This window comes from Caenorhabditis elegans, chromosome III (assembly GCF_000002985.6).
Source record: "Caenorhabditis elegans chromosome III".
Lineage (NCBI taxonomy): Eukaryota > Metazoa > Nematoda > Chromadorea > Rhabditida > Rhabditidae > Caenorhabditis > Caenorhabditis elegans.
In genome coordinates, this window is record NC_003281.10 from 192,052 (window position 1) to 215,980 (window position 23,929).

General features: G+C 34.6%; 3 protein-coding genes and 1 non-coding gene across 4 annotated transcripts; 3 read left to right on the plus strand and 1 right to left on the minus strand.

Annotated features, from left to right (window-relative positions):
- The first annotated feature begins 51 nt into the window (after nucleotides 1-51).
- On the plus strand, nucleotides 52-2,298 carry sec-20 (Sec20 C-terminal domain-containing protein). The gene is made up of 6 exons (NM_064775.5): nucleotides 52-164; nucleotides 385-493; nucleotides 546-663; nucleotides 719-801; nucleotides 1,494-1,637; nucleotides 1,919-2,298. The coding sequence occupies exons 1-6, from the start codon at nucleotides 55-57 to the stop codon at nucleotides 2,057-2,059; spliced, it is 705 nt and encodes a 234-aa protein (NP_497176.2). The 5' UTR covers nucleotides 52-54; the 3' UTR covers nucleotides 2,060-2,298.
- A 112-nt stretch (nucleotides 2,299-2,410) lies between these two features.
- F40G9.17 (26S proteasome non-ATPase regulatory subunit 10) lies at nucleotides 2,411-9,172 on the plus strand (the record flags this gene model as incomplete). The annotated part of the gene is made up of 5 exons (NM_001393248.2): nucleotides 2,411-2,500; nucleotides 3,241-3,396; nucleotides 5,057-5,206; nucleotides 5,813-5,985; nucleotides 8,020-9,172. 5 exons carry the CDS (start codon nucleotides 2,411-2,413, stop codon nucleotides 8,171-8,173), a joined length of 723 nt encoding a protein of 240 aa, NP_001379947.1. The 3' UTR covers nucleotides 8,174-9,172.
- Nucleotides 9,112-15,072, minus strand: W10C4.1 (G-protein coupled receptors family 1 profile domain-containing protein). The gene is made up of 8 exons (NM_064776.4): nucleotides 14,878-15,072; nucleotides 14,288-14,467; nucleotides 13,580-13,801; nucleotides 12,082-12,343; nucleotides 11,148-11,222; nucleotides 11,030-11,091; nucleotides 10,474-10,614; nucleotides 9,112-9,375 (listed from the first exon to the last, which is right to left on the minus strand). Exons 1-8 carry the CDS (start codon nucleotides 15,039-15,041, stop codon nucleotides 9,285-9,287), a joined length of 1,197 nt encoding a protein of 398 aa, NP_497177.3. The 5' UTR covers nucleotides 15,042-15,072; the 3' UTR covers nucleotides 9,112-9,284.
- A 177-nt stretch (nucleotides 15,073-15,249) lies between these two features.
- W10C4.2 lies at nucleotides 15,250-15,317 on the plus strand. Its single transcript, NR_052035.1, has one exon. It is a non-coding gene; the product is annotated as an Unclassified non-coding RNA W10C4.2 (non-coding RNA).
- Nucleotides 15,318-23,929: the final 8,612 nt, after the last annotated feature.

Here is a 23,929-nt window from a genome sequence, read left to right on the forward strand (position 1 = left end):
TTGCCACGTGGCTCTATTGTTTATTTTTTATTATTTATCTGTAAACTTTTCCAGATGGATCAAAAAACGGGCCGGCAAAAAATGGAAGAGGCCGAGTACCTCCACGTGGGCCTCAATAGAATATTCGAAATTGCCAAGGAGAAGGTGGAAGTTGTCAGAATTGGGTAAAAAAACGGAATTTGCACTTTAAAATACCCAAAATAATCTGAAAAATCGCTTTTAATGCAGAAAAATGGAAAATTTCGCATTTTTCTGGAAAAAAATGTGAAAAATGTGATTTTTCTCCAAGAAATATTCGAAAAATCACTTTTTTTATGTTTAAAAATGTGATATTTCTTGGTTTTTTTTTCAGTATTTTCGAGTATTTTAACATTTTTATTTTAGAAATGGCTCAAATGACAAGAAACAGCTAGCGAATGACGTCAGAGAGGCACAGAAGGTGCTCAGAACTATGCAAACTCGAATTTCAGACCTAAAAGCCCTCGGCAAAGATGTAATCGTCTGAATTTTCCAGAATTTTCTCCTAAAAACCCAAAAAATTCCAGATTCCATCGCTAAACGACCAAAAAACCGTGAAAATCCACGTGGAAAGCCACGAAAAACAAATGAATTTTCTGCAGAGAAAGTTGAAAGAGGGATCCGAAGAAATTCGAAAGGATATTGGTAAAAAAAATTCCAAAAAATCAGAGAAAAATTGAGAAAAAATTTGAATTTTCAGTCGAGGAAGAACGGAGATCACTGCTGATGAAGCGAGATGGGACTATGGCAACTGGAAATATTAAAATTGCGGCTCCACAAGTGGTATGGAGCTTGAACATCCAAAAAAATCGATAAATGTCCATAAAAACGCGGATTTTCGCATCTTTATGTTTTGCAGACTCTCATTTTTTTCGAATTTCTGTTCAAAATTGAGTTTTTTCAATGGATTTTACGAATTTCTTAAGCTTTTTTAGCTAGAAAATCGTTAAAATTCGTTACAATTGTGGCAAAAAAACCGGAGAAAACTCGGTTTTTGTTCTAAAATCGAGGTTTTCATCGCTTTTTTGGTGGATTTTTCACATTTTTCGGCCAGAGGATGTTTGAAATTCAATATGTTCATTACCAAGAATGGCCTGCTAATTATTTAGCAGACCCAAGTATGGTCTGCTAAATATGTAGCAGACCCAAGTATGGTCTGCTAATTATTTAGCAAACCCAAGTATGGTCTGCTAAATGATTAGCAAACCCAAGTATGGTCTGCTAAATGATTAGCAGACCCAAGTATGGTCTGCTAAATGTTTAGCAGACCCAAGTATGGTCTGCTCAATGTTTAGCAGACCCAAGTATGGTCTGCTCAATGTTTAGCAGACCCAAGTATGGTCTGCTCAATGTTTAGCAGACCCAAGTATGGTCTGCTCAATGTTTAGCAGACCCAAGTATGGTCTGCTAAATATTTAGCAGACCCAAAATCGATTTTCTCCAAACAAATTTTTTGAAAAAAAATTATTTTTCAGCGCGCAAAAGCCCTAACAGATCTCAACGCAAAAATGGCGGAGCTCGTGAGCGGCGGAGAGCAGACAATGACGACGCTGGCACATTCTTCGTCAGTTTTAGGGAATACACATTCCGAATATGACAATCAAAAGGCACTTATTGGGGTGAGATTTATGAAATTCAGGCAAAAATTTGAAAATTTCAGTAAAAAAAGCCAAAAAACCTTTTGAAAAAACTCATTTTTTTTAGAAAATAATCCCAAAAAATTCAAATTTTCAAAGAAAAATTGACAAAAAAAAAGTTGTTTCTCTATTTTTAGGGGTTTCAAATTTAAAGAAAAAAATAAAAAACAGGCTTTTTTCCAATGAAAAATCCTGAAAATTGATGAAAACTAATAATTTTTTAATAAAAAATCCCAAAAAATTCAAATTTTCCATAATTTCAGACGAGCAGCAAGCTTCTCTCCAAGTACGAACAACGCGAAATCACCGAAAAATTCCTTTTATTTTTCTGCTTCTTATTCTACTGTGCCGTTTGTCTGTATATACTGCAAAAACGGGTTTTCCCGTGGTTTAAGATATTTTGAAAATGGGAAAATTTTGGAATTTTCGGGCTAAATATTTATAAAAATGCGAAATTTGGCATTTTTTCTGTGTTAAAATCCTCACATTTTTCTGGATAAAAATGCGAAATTTTGACAGTTTTTGCACTAAAAATCAATTTTTTGGGTTTTTTTCACAATTTTCTGTATTTAATGTGATAATATTTATTCAATATTTAATTTTTTTTTCTGTTGGCTTTTCAAATGAAATTTCAATTTTTTTTATTTATTTATTGAATTTTCTCCCTTTTTTGTGTCATTTTTACCAATCCAAACTATATTTTTATCTGATTTTTTACCATTTTTCAGCTAAATTTTATTTTCCGAATTTTCCAGATGACAACTCAAGACGCCCAGGAAAAATCAATCAATATGGTTGAGCTGGTTCATGAGCTCGCCGAGCTTCTCCGCGAGGCTAAAGATGATGTGAATAGGCGAATTTTGCAAAAAAAAATTAATTTTTCAAGTAAAAAACGTGAAAATTGTATTTTTTTTAAATAAAAATGGGCAACAATTCTCATTTTTATCATTAAAAATGTTAAAAATTTCATTTTTGAATCGCAATAAAATATTTTTATTTTAAAAATTTAAAAAATTCAATTTTCAAATTAAAATAATTTTAAAAATTTAAAAAAAATTCAGTTTTTGTATTTGAAAAATCACGAAAAAATTAATTTAATTTTCCATATTAATGTTAAAATGCAGCATTTTTATTCATAAAAATGGTTTTTGTTTAATTTAAACTTAAAGAAGGGAAAAATTAATCCCTTTCGCAGAAAATGTGCAAAAATTATCATTTTTATCATTAAAAATGTAAAAAATTTCATTTTTCCGCAATTTTATAGCTGAAAATGTTTTATAAAAAAGTTTTTGTACAGAATCAAATATTTTTTAACACAAAAAGTGCGCATTTTGAAGAAAAAAAAATGAAATTCAGTAAAAACGACAAGTTTTGCATTTTTATGTTCAAAACTGAGAGAAATTAATTTTAGAATTTAAAAAAATCGTAAAAACCTTTTTTTTTATTCAAAATTTACGAAAAAAAATGATTCTCCATATTAAAATGTGCAAAATTTTGCATTATTTCACTAAAAATGTGGTTTTGACAAATTTTTCAGTTTTTAGAGTAAAAAATTGTTTAAAAACTGAATTTCACAATTTTCCAGGAAGCCAAACGTCTTCTAACTCGCTATCCGAAGCTTGTAGGCTACACAGACGATTCGGGAAGATCCACGATTCATTTTGCAGCTGTTGGAGGAAGTTTGCCGCTTCTACAGTTTGCGATCCTTAATGATCCAGAAATGGCTCATAAGACGGATGATGTACGTGTCGGAATGTGGAATTTGACGGAAAAAAGTGAAAAATTGACGAAAAACTGGAAAAAATTAAACAAAACTATGATTTTTCAGATTTTAAATTTTTTTTTTCGCTGAAAATTGATATTTCCTGACCTAAATTGTTAGATTTTGCGTTCGAAATTCGCCAATTCGCCATAACACTGAAAATCGCAAAATTCTGGAAATTGCGCGTCAAATATGGTGCAATCACGTCGGTGTTTGCACATTCTCCAGTCACGTACCAAAGGCACCATATTTGACGCGCAAAATTTCAAATTTCGCGCTGTTCCGCCAACTTTTATGCTTAAAATCGAAAATTTCCGAAATTTTCTCTTTTTTTTTTTTTGAATAAAATCGGGTAAATTTGCAATTTTTTGGCGGAAAATTCGTAAAAACCTGGTTTTTCAAGAAACCTAGATTTTTGCAAGTTTTTAGCCTAAAATAGGTAATATTACGAATTTTCCCCCAAAAAATTGCAAATCTAGTCAATTTTATTCAAAAAATGTGAGAAAAAGCTTTAAAAAACAGTTTTCCAGTAGAAAATTTATTTTTTAATCGAAAAATTTGCGATTTCAGAAAAAATTATTCAAAAAATACAAAAAATCCAGTTTTTGCGTAATTTTTTTTTCAAAATTGAGAAAAAAAGTTGAATTTTAGCATTTTTCGGAATTTTTTTTCGAGACTATCGATTTTGAGCACGAAAATTCGCAAAATGCTTTAAAAAAAGTGAAAAATTGGGGAAAAACGAAAAAAAATTAAATAAAACTAAGATTTTTCAAGTTTTTTTCGCTGAAAATTGATATTTTTGACCTAAATTGTTTGATTTTGCCAGTAATCTACTGAAAATCGCAAAATTATGGAATTTGCGCGTCAAATATGGTGCAATGATTTCCAGCCACGTACCGAATACACCATATTTGACGCGCAAAATTTCAAAATTTCGTTGTTTTTAGCCAAAAAACCTAGATTTTTATGCGAAACAATTGAAAATAAGTTTTTGAACAGTAAATTAAATTTTTATTTAAAAAATTGTAATTTCGAAAAAAAAATCGGATTTTTGCGAATTTTTATTCAAAATCGAGGAATAAATTGAATTTTAGCCCAAAAAAACTACTGAAAAACATAAAACTTTAACATTTGCGCGTCAAATATGGTGCACTGGGTCCGCAATTGGTAGTTGTGCAAACCCTGACTTGATACATCAGATTTGACGCGCAAAGTTGGAAATTTCTTTGATTTTCTGATTTTTGAACAATTTTTTTCAACGGAAACAAGTTGAAAATCGCGATAAATTCGCGAAATTTTATATTTCGACTATCCAAAACTGATTTTTCCGAATTTTTGCATCAAAAATCGAGAATTTCTGCGATTTTTTGACCAGAACTCCTGAAAAATTCGTAAATTTCTGGGAAAAAACTCAATTTTGAACAGAAATTCGAAAAAAAATGGGTCTGCTAAAAATTTAGCATACCCAACTTTGGTCTGCTAATTATTTAGCAGACCCATTTTTGGTCTGCTAAATATTTAGCAGACCCATTTTTGGTCTGCTAAATATTTAGCATACCACAAAGTTGATTTTTGAACAATTTTTTTTCAAAAAACAATGAAAAAAATCAATTTTTTTTTCCTCAAATTCAATTTTCAGCTCGGCTGGACCCCTCTGATGATTGCCAGTTCGGCAGGTCGTGTCGACGTGGTCAGGTACTTGCTGACGCTTCCGGATGTTGATGTGAAGCATACTAATAGTAATAAGCAGACGAGTCTTCACTATGCGTGCAGCAAAAACCACGTTGAAGTACGGTTTTTCATAGAAAAAAACTGCAAAAATGCCAAAATTTTAAATTTCGCGCCAAAAATAGTATTTCACAATGCGAAATTTGAACTTTTGCGCGTCGAATATTGTGTATTAGGTACGCAATTGTGCAATTACTGGCTTGATACATCAGATTCGGGGATTTTCAAATTTTAGTATAAAATTTACCAAAATTTGGCTGAAAATGTCCAATTTGCAACGAAAATTCAAATTTTGCACCGAAATCAAAATAAATTACACGTTTTCTTTGCTCAAAAATGCAAAATTTAAATTTTGTGCGTCAAATATGGTGTAATAGGTACGCAGTTCGTATCTGTGCAAACACTACGGTGATACATCAGATTTGACGCGCAAAAACGGGAATTTTCAAATTTTAGTTAAAATTTTCAAAAAATTAACTAGAATTGTCGAATTTTCGTTGAAATTTCGAATTTGGCAACGCAATTTATAGAAATTCCACGTTTTTTTTTGCTGAAAAACTCGAATTTTGAAATTTGCGCGTCAAATTTGGTGTATTAGGTCCGCATTTTTACATTTTACCGACACTCAATACATCAGATTTGACGCGCAAAAACTCCGATTTTTCAGATCGTCAAATTGCTCATCGAAGCCGACCCAAACATTATCAATTTGCCAGACAAATTCGGAGCAACTGCGCTCCACCGAGCCGCAAGTCGTGGAAATGACGTCATCGTCCGGGCGCTGGTCTCGACTGGAAAATGTAGTTTGGATCGGCAGGATGGAGAGGGAAATACGGCATTGTTAGTATTATTTTTTTTTAATCAGAAAAAAACTTAAATTTTAAAAAATTATTTTAAACCAGAAAAATCGCAAATAAAAGAGAAATTTTACATTTTTCCAAAAATTGAAAATCTCGAAAAAAAATTATGGAGAACTTTTTTTTTTATCTTTAAAAATCTGTGAAAAATTAATTTCTAGACAAATTCAAAAAAAATTTTTTTTAATTAATTTAAGAAAAAATGAAATTTTATAGAAAAAAAGTTAATTTTTAGAAAAGTTCGAAAATAAAAAATAAATTTAAAACAATGTAAACAATTATTTAAAAACCCCTTTTTTTTATTAAAATTAATTATTTTGTCCATATATATTTTAAAAACTTTTAAAAATTATTTTAAAGTTCCAATTTTTAGAAAAAATGGTTTTTGAATTCTGCTCAAATTGTTTTTACTGATTTTTTAGGTGTTTTAAAATATTTTTCAATTTTGTATTTCTCTTTTAAAGATTTTTTCGAATTTTTAAAAATAAAACAATTAAATGAATTTTTTGGGAAAATAGTTTTATTTTACTGGTTTTTCCTTATTTTTGATGAAGTTTTTTGGATTTTTTTAAAAATTAATTGTTTACTGATTTTAAAGATGTTTTTTCAAAAAATTTTTCTGTTAAAAAAAAATCTGAAAATTAATTTTTTTTCTATACAATTCCATATTTTTTCTTAAATTAATTTAAAGTTTTTTTTGAGTTTTTCTATTTTTTAAATCAGTAAAAAGATTTTTAAATCAGTAAAAACTTAATTTAAAAAATTCAACATTTGAAAAAAAAATCCGAAATTTTTTTTAACACGAAAAAAATCAGTAAAAAACAATTAGAGCAAAATTCAAAAAAAAAATTTTTACAATTTCAAAAAGAAGCAACAAAAAATTGTTAGTAAAGAAGAAGATATGGAGCAAATTAAAAAAAAACGATTTTCGCGAGATTTTTTTAATTTTGTACAGGGTTTTTAAAAAAAGAAAAAATCAGAAAAAAACTTAAATTTTAAAAAATTATTTTAAACCAGAAAAATCGCAAATAAAAGAGAAATTTTACACTTTTCCAAAAATTGAAAATCTCGAAAAAAAAATTAAAAAAAAAAAAAAAAAAAAACTTAAATTAATTTAAGAAAAAATATGGAATTGTATAGAAAAAAAATTAATTTTCAGATTTGTTTTTTAAACAGAAAATTTTTTTGAAAAAACATCTTTAAAAATCAGTAAAAAATTAATTTTTAAAAAAATCCAAAATGTAAAAAAAAAAAAAAACTTCATCAAAAATAAGGAAAAACCAGTAAAATAAAACTGTTTTCCCAAAAAATTTATTTAATTGTTTTATTTTTAAAAATTCGAAAAAATCTTTAAAAGAGAAATACGAAATTGAAAAAATATTTTAAAACACCTAAAAAATCAGTAAAAACAATTTGAGCAGAATTCAAAAACCATTTTTTCTGAAATTGGAACTTTAAAAAAATTATAAAAAATTATAAAAATATATATGGACAAAATAATTAATTTTAATAAATTTCGAAAAAAAAAACCAAAAAAAAATCGAAAAAAATCTGAAAAAAAATTAATTTTTAGAAAAATTCAAAACAAATCTCTAAAAATCTGTAAATAAATTAATTTTTATAAAATTCCAAAAAAAAACCAAAAAAATCAGTAATAAAATTCAAAAAAAATTTTTTGGATCAGTAATATAATAGAAAAATTCAAAAACATTTTTTTTGACAATTTCAAAAAAAGCAATGAAAATTTATTATAAAAATTCAAAAACCTCTCAAAAAATGCACATTCTAAACAATTAAAAAAATTCAAAACTTTAATGAAATTCCAAAAAAAAAAACCAAAAAAAAAAATCGAAAAAAACCCAAAAAAAAATCGAAAAAAACCCAAAAAAAATCCAGTAAATTCAAAAATCAAAAAAACACCAAAAAAATATCATGAATAAATTAATTTAATGAAAAAATTTATTATTAAAATTCCAAAAAACCCCCAAAAAAAATGCACATTCTAAACAAATTCCAGACACCTCGCGTGTGACGAAAACCGTGGTGACGTGGCAATTCTGCTGGTGAATCGTGGAGCCGATATGAAAATGCTCAACAAGGAGAAGCAGACACCACTGGAAATGCTTAAAGACCCAGAGCTCCGTCAAAAACTTTTAAATTTGAAGAAATAATTCCAGAGAGAAGGTGAAGAATGTGTGGTGGTGCAAAGAAGTCCCATGTGTTAATTTATTTGTGAAATTTCGAAAAAAAAACAAATTTTTTTTCGATTTTCACTGCAACTTTTTCCTCACGAGGGATGAGGAAAAGTGGTTTCTAGGCCATGGCCGAGGGGCCGACAAGTTTCAGCGGCCATTTATCTTGCTTTGTTTTCCGCCTGTTTTCTTTCGTTTTTCATCGATTTTTTTCGTTTTTTTTAAATAAAACTGATAAATAAATATTTTTTGCAGATTCTAAAACAATTTCCAAGTAAAAAAATTATGTATTCAGTGGGCAAGCAGCGGTGAAAGTGGGCATTGTAATATGATGGATTACGGGAATACAAAACCTAAACTTTTTCTGAAACATGATAAATATGCTGCTTAGATGCTGAAATTGCCTGATTTTCATAACGAGACCGCTGAAAAAGTTTTGAGGTTTCCAAAATTTAACTTTTTGTGCGAAAATCTCGACTTTTTCACCAAAAAAGTTGAATTTTGGAAACCTCAAAACTTTTTCAGCGGTCTTGTTATGAAAATCAGGTAATTTCAGCATCTAAGCATCATATGTATCATGTTTCAGAAAAAGTTTAGGTTTTGTATTCCCGTAATCCATCATATTACAATGCCCACTTTCACCGCTGCTTGCCCACTGAATACATAATTTTTTTACTTGGAAATTGTTTTAGCATCTGCAAAAAATATTTATTTATCAGTTTTATTAAGAAAAAACGAAAAAAATCGATGAAAAACGAAAGAAAACAGGCGGAAAACAGCAAGATAAATGGCCGCTGAAACTTGTCGGCCCCTCGGCCATGGCCTAGAAACCACTTTTCCTCGTCCCTCGTGAGGAAAAAGTTGCAGTGTTTTTTTTTAATGTCCGTAATTGTGCCGTTTTTTTTCTGTTTCTGTTGTACGAAAAATTTTTTTTTTTTTCAATCAAAATTATGATAAAACAGAGAGAGAGATCGAATACCCATTTGAACAAGTGAATCGGGGGGGGGAAAATAATAATTTTTTGCGAAATTTTTTTTTTGGGTCTGCTAAATATTTAGCAGACCCAAAAAATCCGCCGGGAGTGGAGAGCTTAAATACTTTGGAACGATTTTTTCTGGGATAAAATCCGCGAATCTCGGCTATCGCAACGGGTGTAGGTGGTGTTGATTGAGTGGGAACGTCTGGAAATTTGCGAAAAATTGGAGTTTTGGCGGGAAATTTGAAAAATATTGATTTTTTGAACTTGGAAATTCGTAAAAGTCCGGGTTTTTTACCCGAAAATTCAAAAATTTGAAAATTTGCGCGTCAAATATGGTGTATTTATTAGTTTGTGGATAGAAATTGTGCGGAAAATTGAAATTTTCAATACAAACCTTCGTTTTTTACCGGGAAAATTTGTAAAATTCGAAGTTTCTTCACTCGAAAATCCCCAAAAATTGCAGAATTCTACGTATTTTTGGCGGGAAATTTGAAAAATTCCAGATTTTAGTCATAAAATTCGTAAAATTCAGGGGTTTTTTACTCGAAAACCCAAAAAATACAGAATTCTACGTATTTTTAGAGTAAAAATTTGAATTTTCGACGGAAAAAATGAAGAATTATCAATTTTTTTTAGTCCTAAAATCCGTGAAATTCCATGTTTTTTACTCAGAAACTCGAAATTTTTTGAAATTTTGCGCGTCAAATATGGTGTAATTGGTGGTCGTGGATAGAAATTATGCGGGAAATTCAAATATCCTACCAAATTGGAGCAAAAAGTGCCTAATTTTTGACTGGAAACACAAAAATTCCAGAATTTTACGTATTTTTAGGAAAAATCTTGAATTTTCCAAAAAAAAAAATCATAAAATTCCAGGTTTTTTACCCGAAAATTCGAAATTTTGAGCTTTTTCTGCAAAAAAATGCTACTTTTTTATTCGTATTTTTAGAGCAAAAATTGAATTTTCTGTAAAAATTTTTAAAAAAATCGAAATTTTAAGGCAAAAATTCGTAAACTTCCACGCTTTTTGACGGAAAAACGAGAAAATTTCAAAAATTTGCGCGTCAAATATGGTGTATTCGGTACGGCCGACACAAAAAATCAAAAACTTAGAATTTCGCGCCGCATATGGCGTCAGGCTGTCTCTTATTGCGGTTTGATCTACAAAAAATGCGGGAATTTTTGAGAAACCATGAGAAATCAGTTGAAAAGTCTGCGTCTCTTCTCCCGCATTTCTTGAAGATCAAACCAAAATGTGAGGCACGTGGCGCGGCGTGTTCAAATTCGAAATTTCGCTTACTTTTCGTCTCGAGACCCATATTTCGAGCGTAGCGTATTTGTTAACCGCCTCCGAAAACTGGAAGATGATAGGCAGAAAACGACGAAATTCAAACTTTTTCCGATTACAACCAAGAATGAGGTAATTGTTGTCATGTGGTACCTGAAAATTAAACAAAATCAATTTTTGTTCTACATTTAGGCGCGGGAAATTTGAATTTTTGAAGAAAAAACCCTAAAATTTGTAAAAATTCGTCTAGTTTAGCGAGGAGAACGCTAGATTTTCAAAATTGCGCGTCGAATGTGATGTTTTATCGTCGGTGTATGCACATTTTCTAGCCACACACTAAATACATTATATTTGACGCGCAAAGTTTGAAAGTTGGCGTTTATTTACACAAAAAACCAAAATTTTTGGCAGAAAATCAATATATTTTAACACAAAATTTATTGATTTTTAGACGAAAATTCGAAAATTTACTGCGAAAAACGTGGAATTTCGGAAATGTACTCAATACACTAAATTTGACGCACATTTTTTAAAAAATTTTAGCGACGAAAAATCAATAATTTCTCACCAATGCGCGTCGAGCCGCTCCTTGAGCAGCGAATTTACAGTTAACACCACAGCGGACGGTGCCTGAAAATACAAAATTCGAGGAAAAATCTTGAAAATCCGAAAAAAAAAAAACGAACCTGAGTTATTGTGAATGACGTCACCACGGCACATACCGTAACGGCCACTCGGTGCTCGGTTCGTTGCTGAAGAATCTGAAATTTGCAATGGAAATTGGTGGCCGAAGTTATGAAAATTGGTGGCCGAAGTTTTTTTTTTTTAATTTGATGGTCAAAGTTTTTAAAATCGGTGGCCGAATTTTTTAAAGTCGGTGGCCGAATTTTTCAAAATCGGTGGCCGAAATTATAAAAATTGGTGGCTGAGGTTTATAAATTCGATGGCCGAATTTTTAAAAATTTGATGGCTGAATTTGTTAAAATCGGTGGCCAAATTTTTTAAAATTGGTAGCCGAAGTTATGGGAATTGGTGGCCGAAGTTATGGGAATTGGTGGCCGAAGTTTTTAAAAATCGGTGGCCGTAATTTTCAACTTTGATGATGGCCGAAGTTATAGAAATTGATGGCCGACGTTTTAAAATTTGATGGCCGAATTTTCAAAAAATTGGTGGCCGAAGTTTTAATAATCGGTGGCCGAAGTTGTTAAAATTGGTGGCCGAAGTTGTTAAAATTGGTGACTGAAGTTTTTAAAATTGGTGGCTGAAGTTTTTAAAATTGGTGGCCGAAGTTTTTTTTACTTTGATGACCGATTTTTTTTAAATCGGTGGCCGAAGTTTTTAAATCGGTGGCCGAAGTTATGAAAGTTGGTGGCCGAAGTTTAGAGAAATTGGTGGCCGAAGTTTTTAAAACTGGTGGCCAAATTTTTAAAACTTGGTGGCCGAACTTTTAAAATCTGTGGCCGAAGTTTTTAGTATTGATGGCCGAAGTTTTTAAAATTGTTGGTCGAAGTTTTTAAATATCGATTTTTTACGAAATTATCGATTTTCCAAAATTATTGATTTTTCCTGAATTATTGATTTTTGGTACGAAATTATCGATTTTTTCTGTCGACCGCTTACCTGATCCGAGTGCCTCCTAAACAGTGTCCCCACAAACGGAAGTGCCACGTCACCGCCGGACTTCCGCATTCGTGCCGAGACCCTTCCCAGTGAGGCGTACATGAAAAATGATCGCTTTTTTACATAGTACAAGAGCATCATATTGAGCACGACGAGGAGAATCATCGGCAGAAACACTACGAGAGCCGCGTTGGCGGCACGCGTCGCCGCCACGTAGGTACGCAACGCCGGCGGTGAGATGTTTGTACGGTTGTTGGGCCATCTGAAGGTTCAATTGATTTTTAGAAACTACAAACTACAAAGTTTAACTACAAACTACAAAAATACTAGAAACTACAAATATAATAGATATAAGAATTTTATTCCGGTGGACAATTTTTATGACCAATAAGAAACGTAAAAAACTAGAAAAATCATAAATATACAACTACAAACTACAAACTACAAACTACAAAATACAAACTACAAGTTTTCTATTCAATATTGCGATTTTTTTTTTTCGAGTCTAAGGTACTAAACTGACATATATTGAACTATGTATAAAATTACAAAATGCAACTACAAACTATGAACACTACAAACTACAGACTACAGACTATAAAAGAGAAACTACGAACTACAAACTACAAACACTACAAACTACAAGTTTTCTTATCTATATAGTATTTATTCCGAGTCTTTTTTTAGTTTAAGGTACTAAACTGACTTAAATTAAACTGAAACACTACAAACCACTAAATGTAACTAAACACTACAAACTACAAACACTACAAACTACAAACACTACAAACTACAAACTACAAACGCTACAAAAACTACAAACTACAAGTTTTCCATTCTATATTTTGATTTTTTTCGAGTCTTTTCCAGTTTAAGGTACTAAACTGACTTAAATTGAAAAAGCGCAGTCTATGAACACTACAAACTACAGATTGCAACTACAAACTATGAGCACTACAAACTACAAACTACAAACTACAAATTTCCTATTCTATATTGTTTTTATTTCGAGTATTTTTTTTAGTTTAGTTTATGGTACTAAACTAACTTAAATTGAACTACATATAACACTACAAAATACAAGCACAAACTATAAACACTACAAACTACAAACTACAAAGTACAAATTAGAAATTACAAACTACAGACTAAAAACTACAAACTACAGATTACAAACTATGAGCATATTATTCCGGTGAGCATTTTTCATTACTGACAAGGAACGTAACACTACAAAATATATAAACACTACAAACTAAAAAATGTAACTATAAACTATGAACACTACACACTACAGACTACAAAATACAAACTACAAACTACAAATATTACAAACTACAGATTACAAACTATGAGAATATTATTCCGGTGAGCATTTTTGATTACTAACAAGGAACGTAACACTACTAAATATATAAACACTACAAACTGCAAAATTTAACAACAAACTATGAAAACTACAAACTACAAATTACAAACTACAAACTACAAAACTCACACATCCAAATTGACGTCCAAACAGACGGCCATAATCTGTGTTGCGTTGCAAAACGACTTGATGAAGCAGTGATGGCTGACATGATTGTAGAATGTCAATGCGGCACAACATGTCAGCAATGTCAGTAGGCCGGTTGTCAGTTTGCCACGTGACGGAGTTGTCAGCCGATGGAGCGGAGACCGTACTCCGGCCACACGTTCGAAGCACACACCGACGACGAGCCTGAAAGATGGAGTTTTTGTAGTCTTTGTAGTCTTTGTAGTCTTTGTAGTCTTTGTAGTCTTTGTAGTCTCCGTAGCTTGTACTTTCAGTGACCTCCAGGTGACATACCGCAAAACTACAAAGACTACAAATTTTCTTAGAATCGGGCTTGAAGCCCATTGTAGAGGTTTTGACCGAACTACAGACTGCAACTTCCGTGTAGTTTGTAGTATTTGTAGCTAGCCACCACGTGCCAGACAGTCAGACTACAAACTACACATTTTCTCAGGATGAGGACCAGTTGTAGTTTGTAGTCACTAGCTCGAAGACCATTGTAGAGGTTTTGAGGATTTCAAACAAGGATGGCTCGACTATAAACTACAATTTGTTCTCGACTTGTAGTTTGTAACTTTTGTAGCCACTAGCCAAAAGTCCTCTGTAGAGGTTCAACTTGACTACAAACTACACGGTTGTAGTTTGTAGTCTTTGTAGCCACATTAGACTCACCATATCGCCACGGCAGATGTCCAATTGGCAAATGCAATGAGGTGCATTTTAGACGGTAGGTACAGGTACCTGAAGGTGTAGTTGAACGCGAATCGGTCAAAATTTGCCAGCGAGTGCGGAATGATCAGAATCAGGAAGGAGACATCGCATACGGCCAGGCATGTCAGGAAGATGTTGGCTCTGTGAAATTGTGGAATGTTTGCCTAGGCCTGCCTATGCCTGCCTACCCGGCTACCTAATAGGAGACCGACACCTATCTTCATTGTTACCTACCCCGACAAAATCAATTTTGCTTGTCTACCTATACAATCTGATAAACACCTGTATAGGTAGGTAGGCACGTAGCCATGTATGTAGGCACTTAGGCATGTAGGCACACAGGTACGTAGGCATGTAGGCACCTAGGTACCTAGGCATCTATGCACTTAGGCATCTAGGCAGGTAGGCACCTAGGCATCTATGCACATAGGCACCTAGGCACCTAGGCATCTATGCATCTAGGCATCTATGCACCTAGGCATCTATGCACCTAGGCATCTAGGCAGGTAGGCACCTAGGCACCTACCGAGTAGGCACAGGTTTAACCTCACCTTGACATAAAATCGTTGTTAACCAGCACAAGAATTGTCAACGCATTGCCCACCACTCCGAACAGACAAATCGGCGGAAACAGCACCGTATACAGGAACGCCTCCAAATTAGACCCCGACAGCCGGAGCTGTAACTCGGGAAGACATAGTGAACTCGAATCCATTGCTGCTGCCATTTAGCTATTGGGCATATCTGCAGAAGTGAGAAATTACGAAGTTTTTTTTTTCGAAACGGAAGTATACATATTGAGACGAGGAGTGGGAAAATTTTATGAGCACACGAAGAAGTGGTGGAGGCTATGAAGTTTTATGCACTTATGTACACACGGAAGTTTAGACACATTTTGCAGGGGTACCTTAAAATTTATGAAATTTTAGGCTTAGGCTTAGGCTTAGGCTAAGGCCTAGGCCTAGGCTTAGGAATAGGCTTGGGCTTAGGCTTGGGCTAAGGCCTAGGTTTAGGCTTAGGCTTAGTCATAAGATTAGGCTTAGGCTTATGAAAGGGATTTTTAGGACACATTTCGACTAAAAGTGTAACTTTATTCCGATGTCCGGAATAACAAATGCACGGCGTCACACCAAATGAAAAATGAGTTTGGTGACGAAGAACGAAACTTGAAAAAAGTAGAATAATCATTGAATGCGAATGAGATTTTGGGTAAAGATTACGATGGGGGGGGGGGCTCGAGGATGACGTAAGGAGAGAGGGCATGTGGATTTTTTGGGGATATATTGGGAAATTTTTGGGAATATTGGGACTGTACCGAATTAGAAAAAAACTGATGAATTTTAGATTTGATACTGCAAGTATAATAAATTTTAATTTTGGGCAATGTGTGAAGAAATTATTTAAAATCGGCATTCCGACACATTGCAACTGTAGCCAAAATTCCACAAATTTTATTTGTTGGCATATTCCTAATCTCGTAGCAGAAATTTTGAAAATCCAACTTAATGCACGTGGCACAGTCTTCTCGGCGTCGAATTGGGCTAGGGCGCACTTGCTGACACCTTGGCGCAGCCGGGGGCAGGAGTGAATCTTTTTACTGCTGAAAAATAAACTTCGTCGTTTTTTAGCGTTGAAACGAATCTTTTCGCAGATTTCGACCTAACATTTGTTTATTAGCACAAAATGAAATGAAAGACCGAGAAAATTTGGTCAAAAACTGGAGGAGGAGTAGGGATATTGAAAAATCAACGGTAAAAGCTGTGTTTCTATGAAGATATCATATTTTCTTGTATATTTCAAGTCACCCACCTTCGCGATCATCTTCTTCATCCTGAAGCTAATTATCAAAAGAAGCCGGGCTGTAATTTTGGAATTCTAGCCTATTTTCCACGTAATTTCTGAATTTCGGAGAAATCCACAAAATGTGCTTTCGATGCAGAGGAGACTGTGCGTGGTGTAAGGCTGTTCCATTACGGTTTGATCTACAAAAAAAAAATGTTTGCCCAACAAACTGTGACGTCAGCACGTTCTTAGCCATGCAAAATCAGTTGAGAATTCTGCGTGTCTTCTTCCGCATTTTTTGTAGATCACCGTGGATCAAGCCGAAATGAGAAACTCTGACACCACGTGTTAATGGAACTCCGGCACTGTGTCGAAATTTTTGAATAGCTGACTTTTCGGTACTTTGGTACTCTGACACAGCGCCAAAATTTTGAAAATTAGGGAATTTGGAACACTGGAATTGTAGATCGGAATATTAAAATTTAAAAAAAGCTAGGTTTTTCGGTACTTCGCCACTGTGAAATTGTGCCAAAAACTGAAAAATTAGCCTCTTTTAGAAATTTCCGGCTCTCCAAAATAGTACTCAAAAAGTCAAGAAAAAGTTTTACTTCAGAAATTGGAAACGGTGCTCAAATTTCAAAAATTGTAATTCTGGTACTTCAAAACTGTACCAAAATCACAAATTTGAATTTTCGGCACCCTGACAAAGTCAACTAGGCGGCGCAACAAAGTACCATACCATGTGAATTGTTGACATGGAGGTCCGACAGGAACTAGGCGAGAAAGATCTAATTTGGCCTCTAGGCAAAGTGCATTTGGATTAAGTTGAGAGAGAGAAAAGGATGGACTTTCTTGCAGGAGCAGGCGAAGGAGGAAACAAATAAATTGATGAAGATAGAGAGAGAGAGAAACAAGGGATATACAAAGTTGAGGGGAGGATAGGAGAGCTGAGATTTCGATGATGATGGATATTCAAATGACAGGAACATGCACTGGGGTGGAGAAAGTTACAACATTTTGAAACGAAATAGCTTAGCCTGACACTTTTCCTGAACATTCGTAGGTGAACTCATGGTGGAATAGGTGCATCTTGGTTTAGGCCTAAGCCTTAGCCTGGGCCTGAGACTAAGCCCGAAGCCTAAGCCTAAGCCTAAGCTCAACTATACGACTCTCTGTTAAATTTCGCTTTGATCGGCCAACGGGAACCCTTTGAAAAATGAAAAAAAAACGCTATAAACCCAAGCCTAAATAGTAAAAAACGCTCGCCACTGACGCCAAGCTTAAGCTTAAGCATAAGACTAAGCCTAAGCCTAAGCCTAAGCCTAAGCCGAAGCCTAAGATTAAGACTAAGCCTAGGGTTAAGCGTAAGCCTAAGCTATGAAAACCTTGGCCGATTTAAGTGTCTTAAAGAAACTTCAAAAGGGTATTTAAAAAATTTTGACAAAAACCCGAAAAAATGAAAAACTTCTGAGAGCCTAAGGTCAATAACTTGTCTGAGAGCATGATGACCTAGAAGAGAAACAATATTTGTGTACCGAATTACCTCCCGTGTTCTGGTTTTGAGCTAGATGTCTCAGGCTTTTTTGAACAGAGAGCATAGAACACTTATTTTACTACATTCACGACATTTGAGGTATTAATAAATGTTTGACAGCGAAACTATAAAAAAGAAGTGACGCCTTAGGCTTAGGCTTGATCTTGGGCTGAGGCTTAATTAAGCTTAGACTTAGGATTAAGTTTAGTCTCAAGCCTTTATATTGGCTTGAGCCTTGTTTTTGATCTGTGTATTTGTTTCACAAAAGTAATTCTGATTCAATAAACATTGAGGTTTCAGAACATATGAAAATTCGATGTACACGTGCAGAAACTGTCAAGACGGGACCAATACACTTTTCCATGCTCAGGTGAGTAGAAAAACTGATCTACTTCAGAAAAAAGAAATTTTAGAAAGAAGCACGGAAGTCTGGCTTTCCTCATAAATTGAAATGGAAGAGCTTTCCGAACTAGGCCATTTTGACTCGGCCATATTTGAGGTAGATTTACGGCGCATTGCGTGTCGCGTCGCGGCTTGTTTTTAGTTGTAAAACTGATGTATTTGTCCGTGTGGAGTACACGACACTTTTCCACGCGAGCGCGAAAACTCATGAGGAAGGCCAGATTCCCGTGAAAAAGTTAAGGCTTTTGCAAAAAAATCAAATGACAAGCGAAAAAAGTGGAAAAAGAATCAAACATATTGTAAATATTATTAGGAGAACTTTAATATGTGCGTGTTGGGGGACTCAGGGCTCTTTTTTAATGAGAAGGCAGGTGTGCACATACAGGCGGCAGGACGGGGGAGGAAACAATGCCCAGGAGCGAGAGCCTTTTTGAACATTTTTTTGGGGAAGGACTGATGAAATGATGGATAAACCGATATCTACGTGGATTTGGATTTCAAATCTAGGAATTGCCAAAAATGAGAATTTGATATCGACATTTATGACATTTCAACCAGGGGTGAGCGGCAAACGATTTTTCCGGCAAATCGGCAAAATGGCGGTTTGCCGATTTGCCGCAAATTTTTCAATTTTGGCAATTTGTCGATTTGCCGGAACTTTTACCTCCTCAACAGCACCAGATCTCGCGCGCTTCAAGCTGGAGAACGATTTTCCCGGCAAATCAGCAAATTGCCGGAATTGAAAAATTCCGGCAAATCGGCAAAATTGCGAGAATTTAAAAATTCCGGCAAATCGGCAAAATTGCTGGAATTTTATAATTTCCGGCAAACTGGCAAAATTGCCGGTATTGAAACATTCCGACAAATGTGAAAATTGCCGCAATTGAATATTTCAGGCAAACCGGCAAATGTGCAAATTGCCGGAATTGAATATTTCAGGCAAACCGGCAAATGTGCAAATTGCCGGAATTGAAAATTTCCGGGAAACCGGCAAAATTTATGGAATTTCAAAATTCCGGCAAATCAGCAAAATTGCGAGAATTTAAAAATTCCGGCAAATCGGCAAAATTGCTGGAATTTTATAATTTCCGGCAAACTGGCAAAATTGCCGGTATTGAAACATTCCGACAAATGTGAAAATTGCCGCAATTGAATATTTCAGGCAAACCGGCAAATGAGCAAATTGCCGGAATTGAAAATTTCCGGCAAATCGGCAAGATGCCGAAATTGAAAATTTCCGGGAAACCGGCAAAATTTATGGAATTTCAAAATTCCGGCAAATCGGCAAAATGCCGGAAAATAATTTGCCGAACGGCAATTGCCACTTTTTAGATATAATAGGTACCATCAAAAACATGTCATATACACATTTTGCTCGTAGTAGACAAAAAAAACTGAACGGAGGAAGAGCATAGCGGAGCATAAAAACGTTCTTTTCCCGTGGATTTCCGGGAAGAAGGCTCTTAAATTGGATTTCTAAGGTGGAAGAGAGAGGCATGGAAGAAGAAGAAAAGGGGAGGAGGAAATCCAATTTAAATGTAGTATATGTGTCTATTTTTCTCCGTTTTATATATTTTTTTCTGGATCATCAAACACCAGATATCATTTACTATATATAAAGCGCTTATTCTGTGTGTCCATAGTTTGTAGTCTATGTAGTATTTGTAGTCTGTGAAGTTTTGGCTTCTGGAGGGATAGTGACTTGGGGTTAATAAGGGATATAGTCGGGGTACTGTGGTGGTACAATAGTGGTACGGTAGGAATACTGTAGGGTTACGGTAGTTTCATAAAAAATTAATTTTCAGCCCCAGAAGTCGGGGGCCGCGCCGAAGGTGCGGTCCACGGCTGGTATATATATATGCCACGTGGATTGAATTTCGCTCCGAAAATTGGCGAAAAATTTGAAAATTTTCCTAAAAAAACCTGTTTTCTATAGGTTTCTCAAAAAGGGCGTGGCTTATCAGGCCACGCCCATATTTTTTGGACGTGATTTAGACATGTCCCCAATTTAGAAGAAAGAAACAATTAATATTTGTTTCAATTTAAAGGGAGCCTGGAAATAGGCGGAGCTTATTAGACCATGTCCATTATGTGGGCGGGGCTTGAGATAGTTTTTTTTTTTCCGGGAAAACATGTATTTTTTCTTCAAAAAAATCCAAAAAATGGGTCGTTTTTTTGGGAAAATGCGATGCTGATTAGGCACCGCCCCCAAAATAGGCGGAGCTTATTTTTTAGCTGGGCACGCCTATTTTGTGAAGCAAAATTGGATTGTTCTAGAAATTTTCTCAAAAAAGTTTTTTTTTAGTTGGAAAAAGGGGTCGAACAAATTTTGAATGAATATAATAGGCGTGGTTAATTAGGCCACGCCCCCAAAATAGGCGGAGCTTTTTTTTAGCTGGGCACGCCCATTTTGTAAACCAAAGTTGAATTTTTCTGAAATTTCCTCAAAAAAAAAAGTTTTTTCCTTTGAAAATATCCGAAAACTGGGTCGACAAATGTTGAATTAATGTAGTGGGCGTGTTTATTAGGCCACCCCCCAAAAAATGGGCGGAGCTTAAATTAAGCTGGACACGCCTATTCTGTGAGCCAAAAACAGATTTTTTTTTCCGAAAATTTTCTCGAAAACACTTTCATTAGTAAAAAAAATCCGAAAACGGTCCAAAAACGTGTTTTAAAATAAAAGTAAAGACCACGCCCCAAATTTGGGCGGAGCGTATTTTTAAGCTGGGCATGTTTGTTTAAAAACCAAAATTGGATTGTTTCCAAAAATCTTCTAAAAAAAAACCGAAAAAATGAAAATAAATTGTTTAAAAATTATTTTTAAAAAAAGCGTGGGCGGAGCTTGTAGCAGGACGCGCCCACTTTAGTAACTAAAAATGTCGTAATTCAACAAAAAAAAATTTTTTTTTTTACAAATAAGATTTTTTTTTCAATTTTTTCCGAGGAATGTTGTTTTGTCAAAACTAACTCTAACATAATGTTCCAGTACCCTCAGAGACACGTGGCATCATGTTACGTAACGGGGACACGAACACAGCTCACAAGTTTTATGACGTACAAAATGCCAAAAAACATTCCCTGCCCGGGAGCAAGGCGAAGAGCATAAATTTTTTATAGCTTGAAAGAGCTCTAAGCATGTTTTTTCTTTGTTTTTTTATGTTCTAGAATTTTTTTTTCTTTGAGAAGAATAAAGTACAATAGAGCTGGAAATTGGAAGTTTTAAAGCCTTCAATGCTCAAAAAAAAATGATCAATGCTCAAAAAATGGGCAAAATTTGCACTAAAAATTGCCCCAAACTTAAAAATTTTAACATCTAAATGCTCCAAAATAGTGAAAAAGTAGTCCAAAAATAACAAATTTTAGGTCCAAATTGGGTCAAGGCGGCCTTAAATTTTTATACCTTTGGCCTAAAAATAGTAGTCCAAATTAGTTTGAAATAGGCTAGGCTTACTCGAAATCAATAAAATTCAAGCTTTAAAAAGAGCCTAACTTGATGAAATGTTCAGCTCCAAAATGCTCCAAATTACCACAAAATCAGCTGGTTTCACAAGCTTCAAAATTCTTGATAGATTTCCACTGAAAGATAAATGACTCCTGAGAGCACACAAATTGGCTCATTGGCACAAAGCTGCACAGACACACAGGATCATCATCATCACAAACTTGATGGATTATTATGAGAGAATGTGAGAAGTGGTTGTTGGAAAACAAAACCCGGAGCACAAGGACCACCTGGAGAGTGGGGGTGGGGGAGAAACGGGAACGGGAGCAGAGGTCCGGGGGAGGTCCAGGAAGAGGAGGTTTTTAGCTAGTGTAATGGGTTCTTCCCGTACCCAAAAGCTCTCAGTTTTTGAGCAAAAACGTTGAAAATTGGAGATAACCGACTCAAAATTGTAATCGGAAGACGATAAGAATAATGAAACTTGGTACACATCTAAGGAGGTTATGCGGGTTTTACAGGGGTATCCAGCGGGCACTTTGAATCGTTCGGGATATAATGCTAGCGACATGGTAGTAAGATTAAAAATTGTTGAGCTCTCTCACCTGTCTAACATAGTCTAATGTGTTCCTTGTACCTGAAAACCTAAGTTTCAGTGGTTTTCAAGCTACAAGCTTATAACTCTGTCAGTTTTTGAGTTGTAAATATTTGAATTAGACGCATTTGGCACAAAATTGTGTCCTTTTTATGATAGAAATAGTTAAACATGGTGCATACCTCACAAGGGTATCTATTTGATAAAAAAGTGCTGAGCGGCAACCCTCGAAGCTGAGATCATGGAAGCTAACATTTTCCGCTCTCTCACTTATCTAACATAGCCTAATGAGTTCCTTGTACCTAAAAACGTACAATTCAGTAGCTTCCAAGTTCCCAGCCTATAACTCAGTCAGTTTTTGAAATAGTTAAACATGGTTGATACGTTATGAGGGGTTTTACGGGGGGTCTCCAGTGGGCACCTTGAGGCCTGGTAGTAGAATTCAGAATTTTTTAGCTCTCTCACCTGTCTAACATGGTTCGTTGTACCCGAAAACCTATGATTCAGTCGATTTTGGGTTTCAAAACCATGATGTTGCCAGTTTTTTGGCAAAAATCTTAAGAAATTAGGGATAATGGGCTTGAAATATTGTTCTGAACACTCTGAAGACATGGTATACACCTGGTTACCATGGGTCTTATGGGGATCTCCAGCGGGTACATGTATACTGGAAAACATGTCGGGCCACATTTTTCGCCTTTCACACCTGCCTAGCATTGTTTGAAGAGTTTCTCGTACCCAAAAACCTATGATTCAGTCGTTTTTAGGCTTCAAACTCGTTACTCTATCAGTTTTTGAGCAAAATAATTGAATTTTTAACTTGACTACCACAAAACTTAAGGCTTTACATCAGGGGTGTGCGGCAAATCTCAAAATTTGCCGAGCTCGGCAAATTCGGCAAATCTCTTTTTTCAATATTTGCCGAGCACGGCAAATTCGGCAAATTCGGCAAATTTGCCGTGCCTAATAAACTCGGAAAAATTTGATATTTTTTATGTTTTTTGGAGCACCAAAACTACTGAATTCTTAACACACATCTGGTTTCTGAATAAGTTCCGCGTAGTATGTCTGTTTAAGCATCAAAATAGCTCAATTTTGTGTCATTTTACTACATTTTTGGCTAAAAAATCAATAGTTTTAGTCAAAATTGTACTGTCAAATTTTTGACGTGTGCGGCAAATTTCGAAATTTGCCGAGCTCGGCAAATTCGGCAAATCTACTTTTTTGAAATTTGCCGAGCTGGGCAAACGGCAAATTCGGCAAATTTGCCGCACACCCCTGCTTTACATGATAAGCATAGTGAAATAGAGCACACATCTAATAATATAGCCCAGGTGCCTAGCGGATACCTTGAGCTCACGCCATAGTGCTAGCAACATGGTTTGGTTATTTAGAAATTCTCAGCTCTCTGGCATGTCTAACTTAGCTTGCTGGATTCTCCGTACCTAAAAACCTAAAAATTCGTTGTTTTAGGGTTGGAAAGGTCCTAAAAACCTACTAGGCCCAAAATCAAAGCCACAATTTTTGACATAACAAGTGTGAGCCACGGCATTAAAAAAAACGTAAAAGTTAGTGTACTAGTGTACTGACTAGAAGACAATATTCTCGCCGCCGCCGACACATTCGAAAAGTTAATCTTTGTGTAGCATCCCCCCTTTTACGAGTTGAGGAAAAGAAAACAACCACAAACTGAATGGGAACAACAACAAGCGATAATTCTACTCTTGGCACGCGCGGAGGAAGATGGAGAAGAAAAAGTGTGAAATATGGGAAATTTAATAGGAAGTATACAAAAATGAACGGGGGGGGGGGGGGGGGGGAGAGCTTCATGTTTTTTCTGGTGATAATGTT

Bases quoted from the DNA above. Each gene is read 5' to 3' on its own strand.
- sec-20 (NM_064775.5), top strand. From the start codon at position 55: ATGGATCAAAAAACGGGCCGGCAAAAAATGGAAGAGGCCGAGTACCTC. The intron at 664-718 runs GTAAAAAAAATT...TTGAATTTTCAG, and splicing joins AGAAATTCGAAAGGATATTG to TCGAGGAAGAACGGAGATCA. The intron at 1,638-1,918 runs GTGAGATTTATG...CCATAATTTCAG, and splicing joins ATCAAAAGGCACTTATTGGG to ACGAGCAGCAAGCTTCTCTC.
- W10C4.1 (NM_064776.4), bottom strand. From the start codon at position 15,041: ATGGATTCGAGTTCACTATGTCTTCCCGAGTTACAGCTCCGGCTGTCG. The intron at 10,615-11,029 runs GTGAGAAATTAT...TTTAATTTTCAG, and splicing joins GAGCGGCTCGACGCGCATTG to GTACCACATGACAACAATTA. The intron at 9,376-10,473 runs GTAAGCGAAATT...GCAAATTTCCAG, and splicing joins TATGGGTCTCGAGACGAAAA to ACGTTCCCACTCAATCAACA.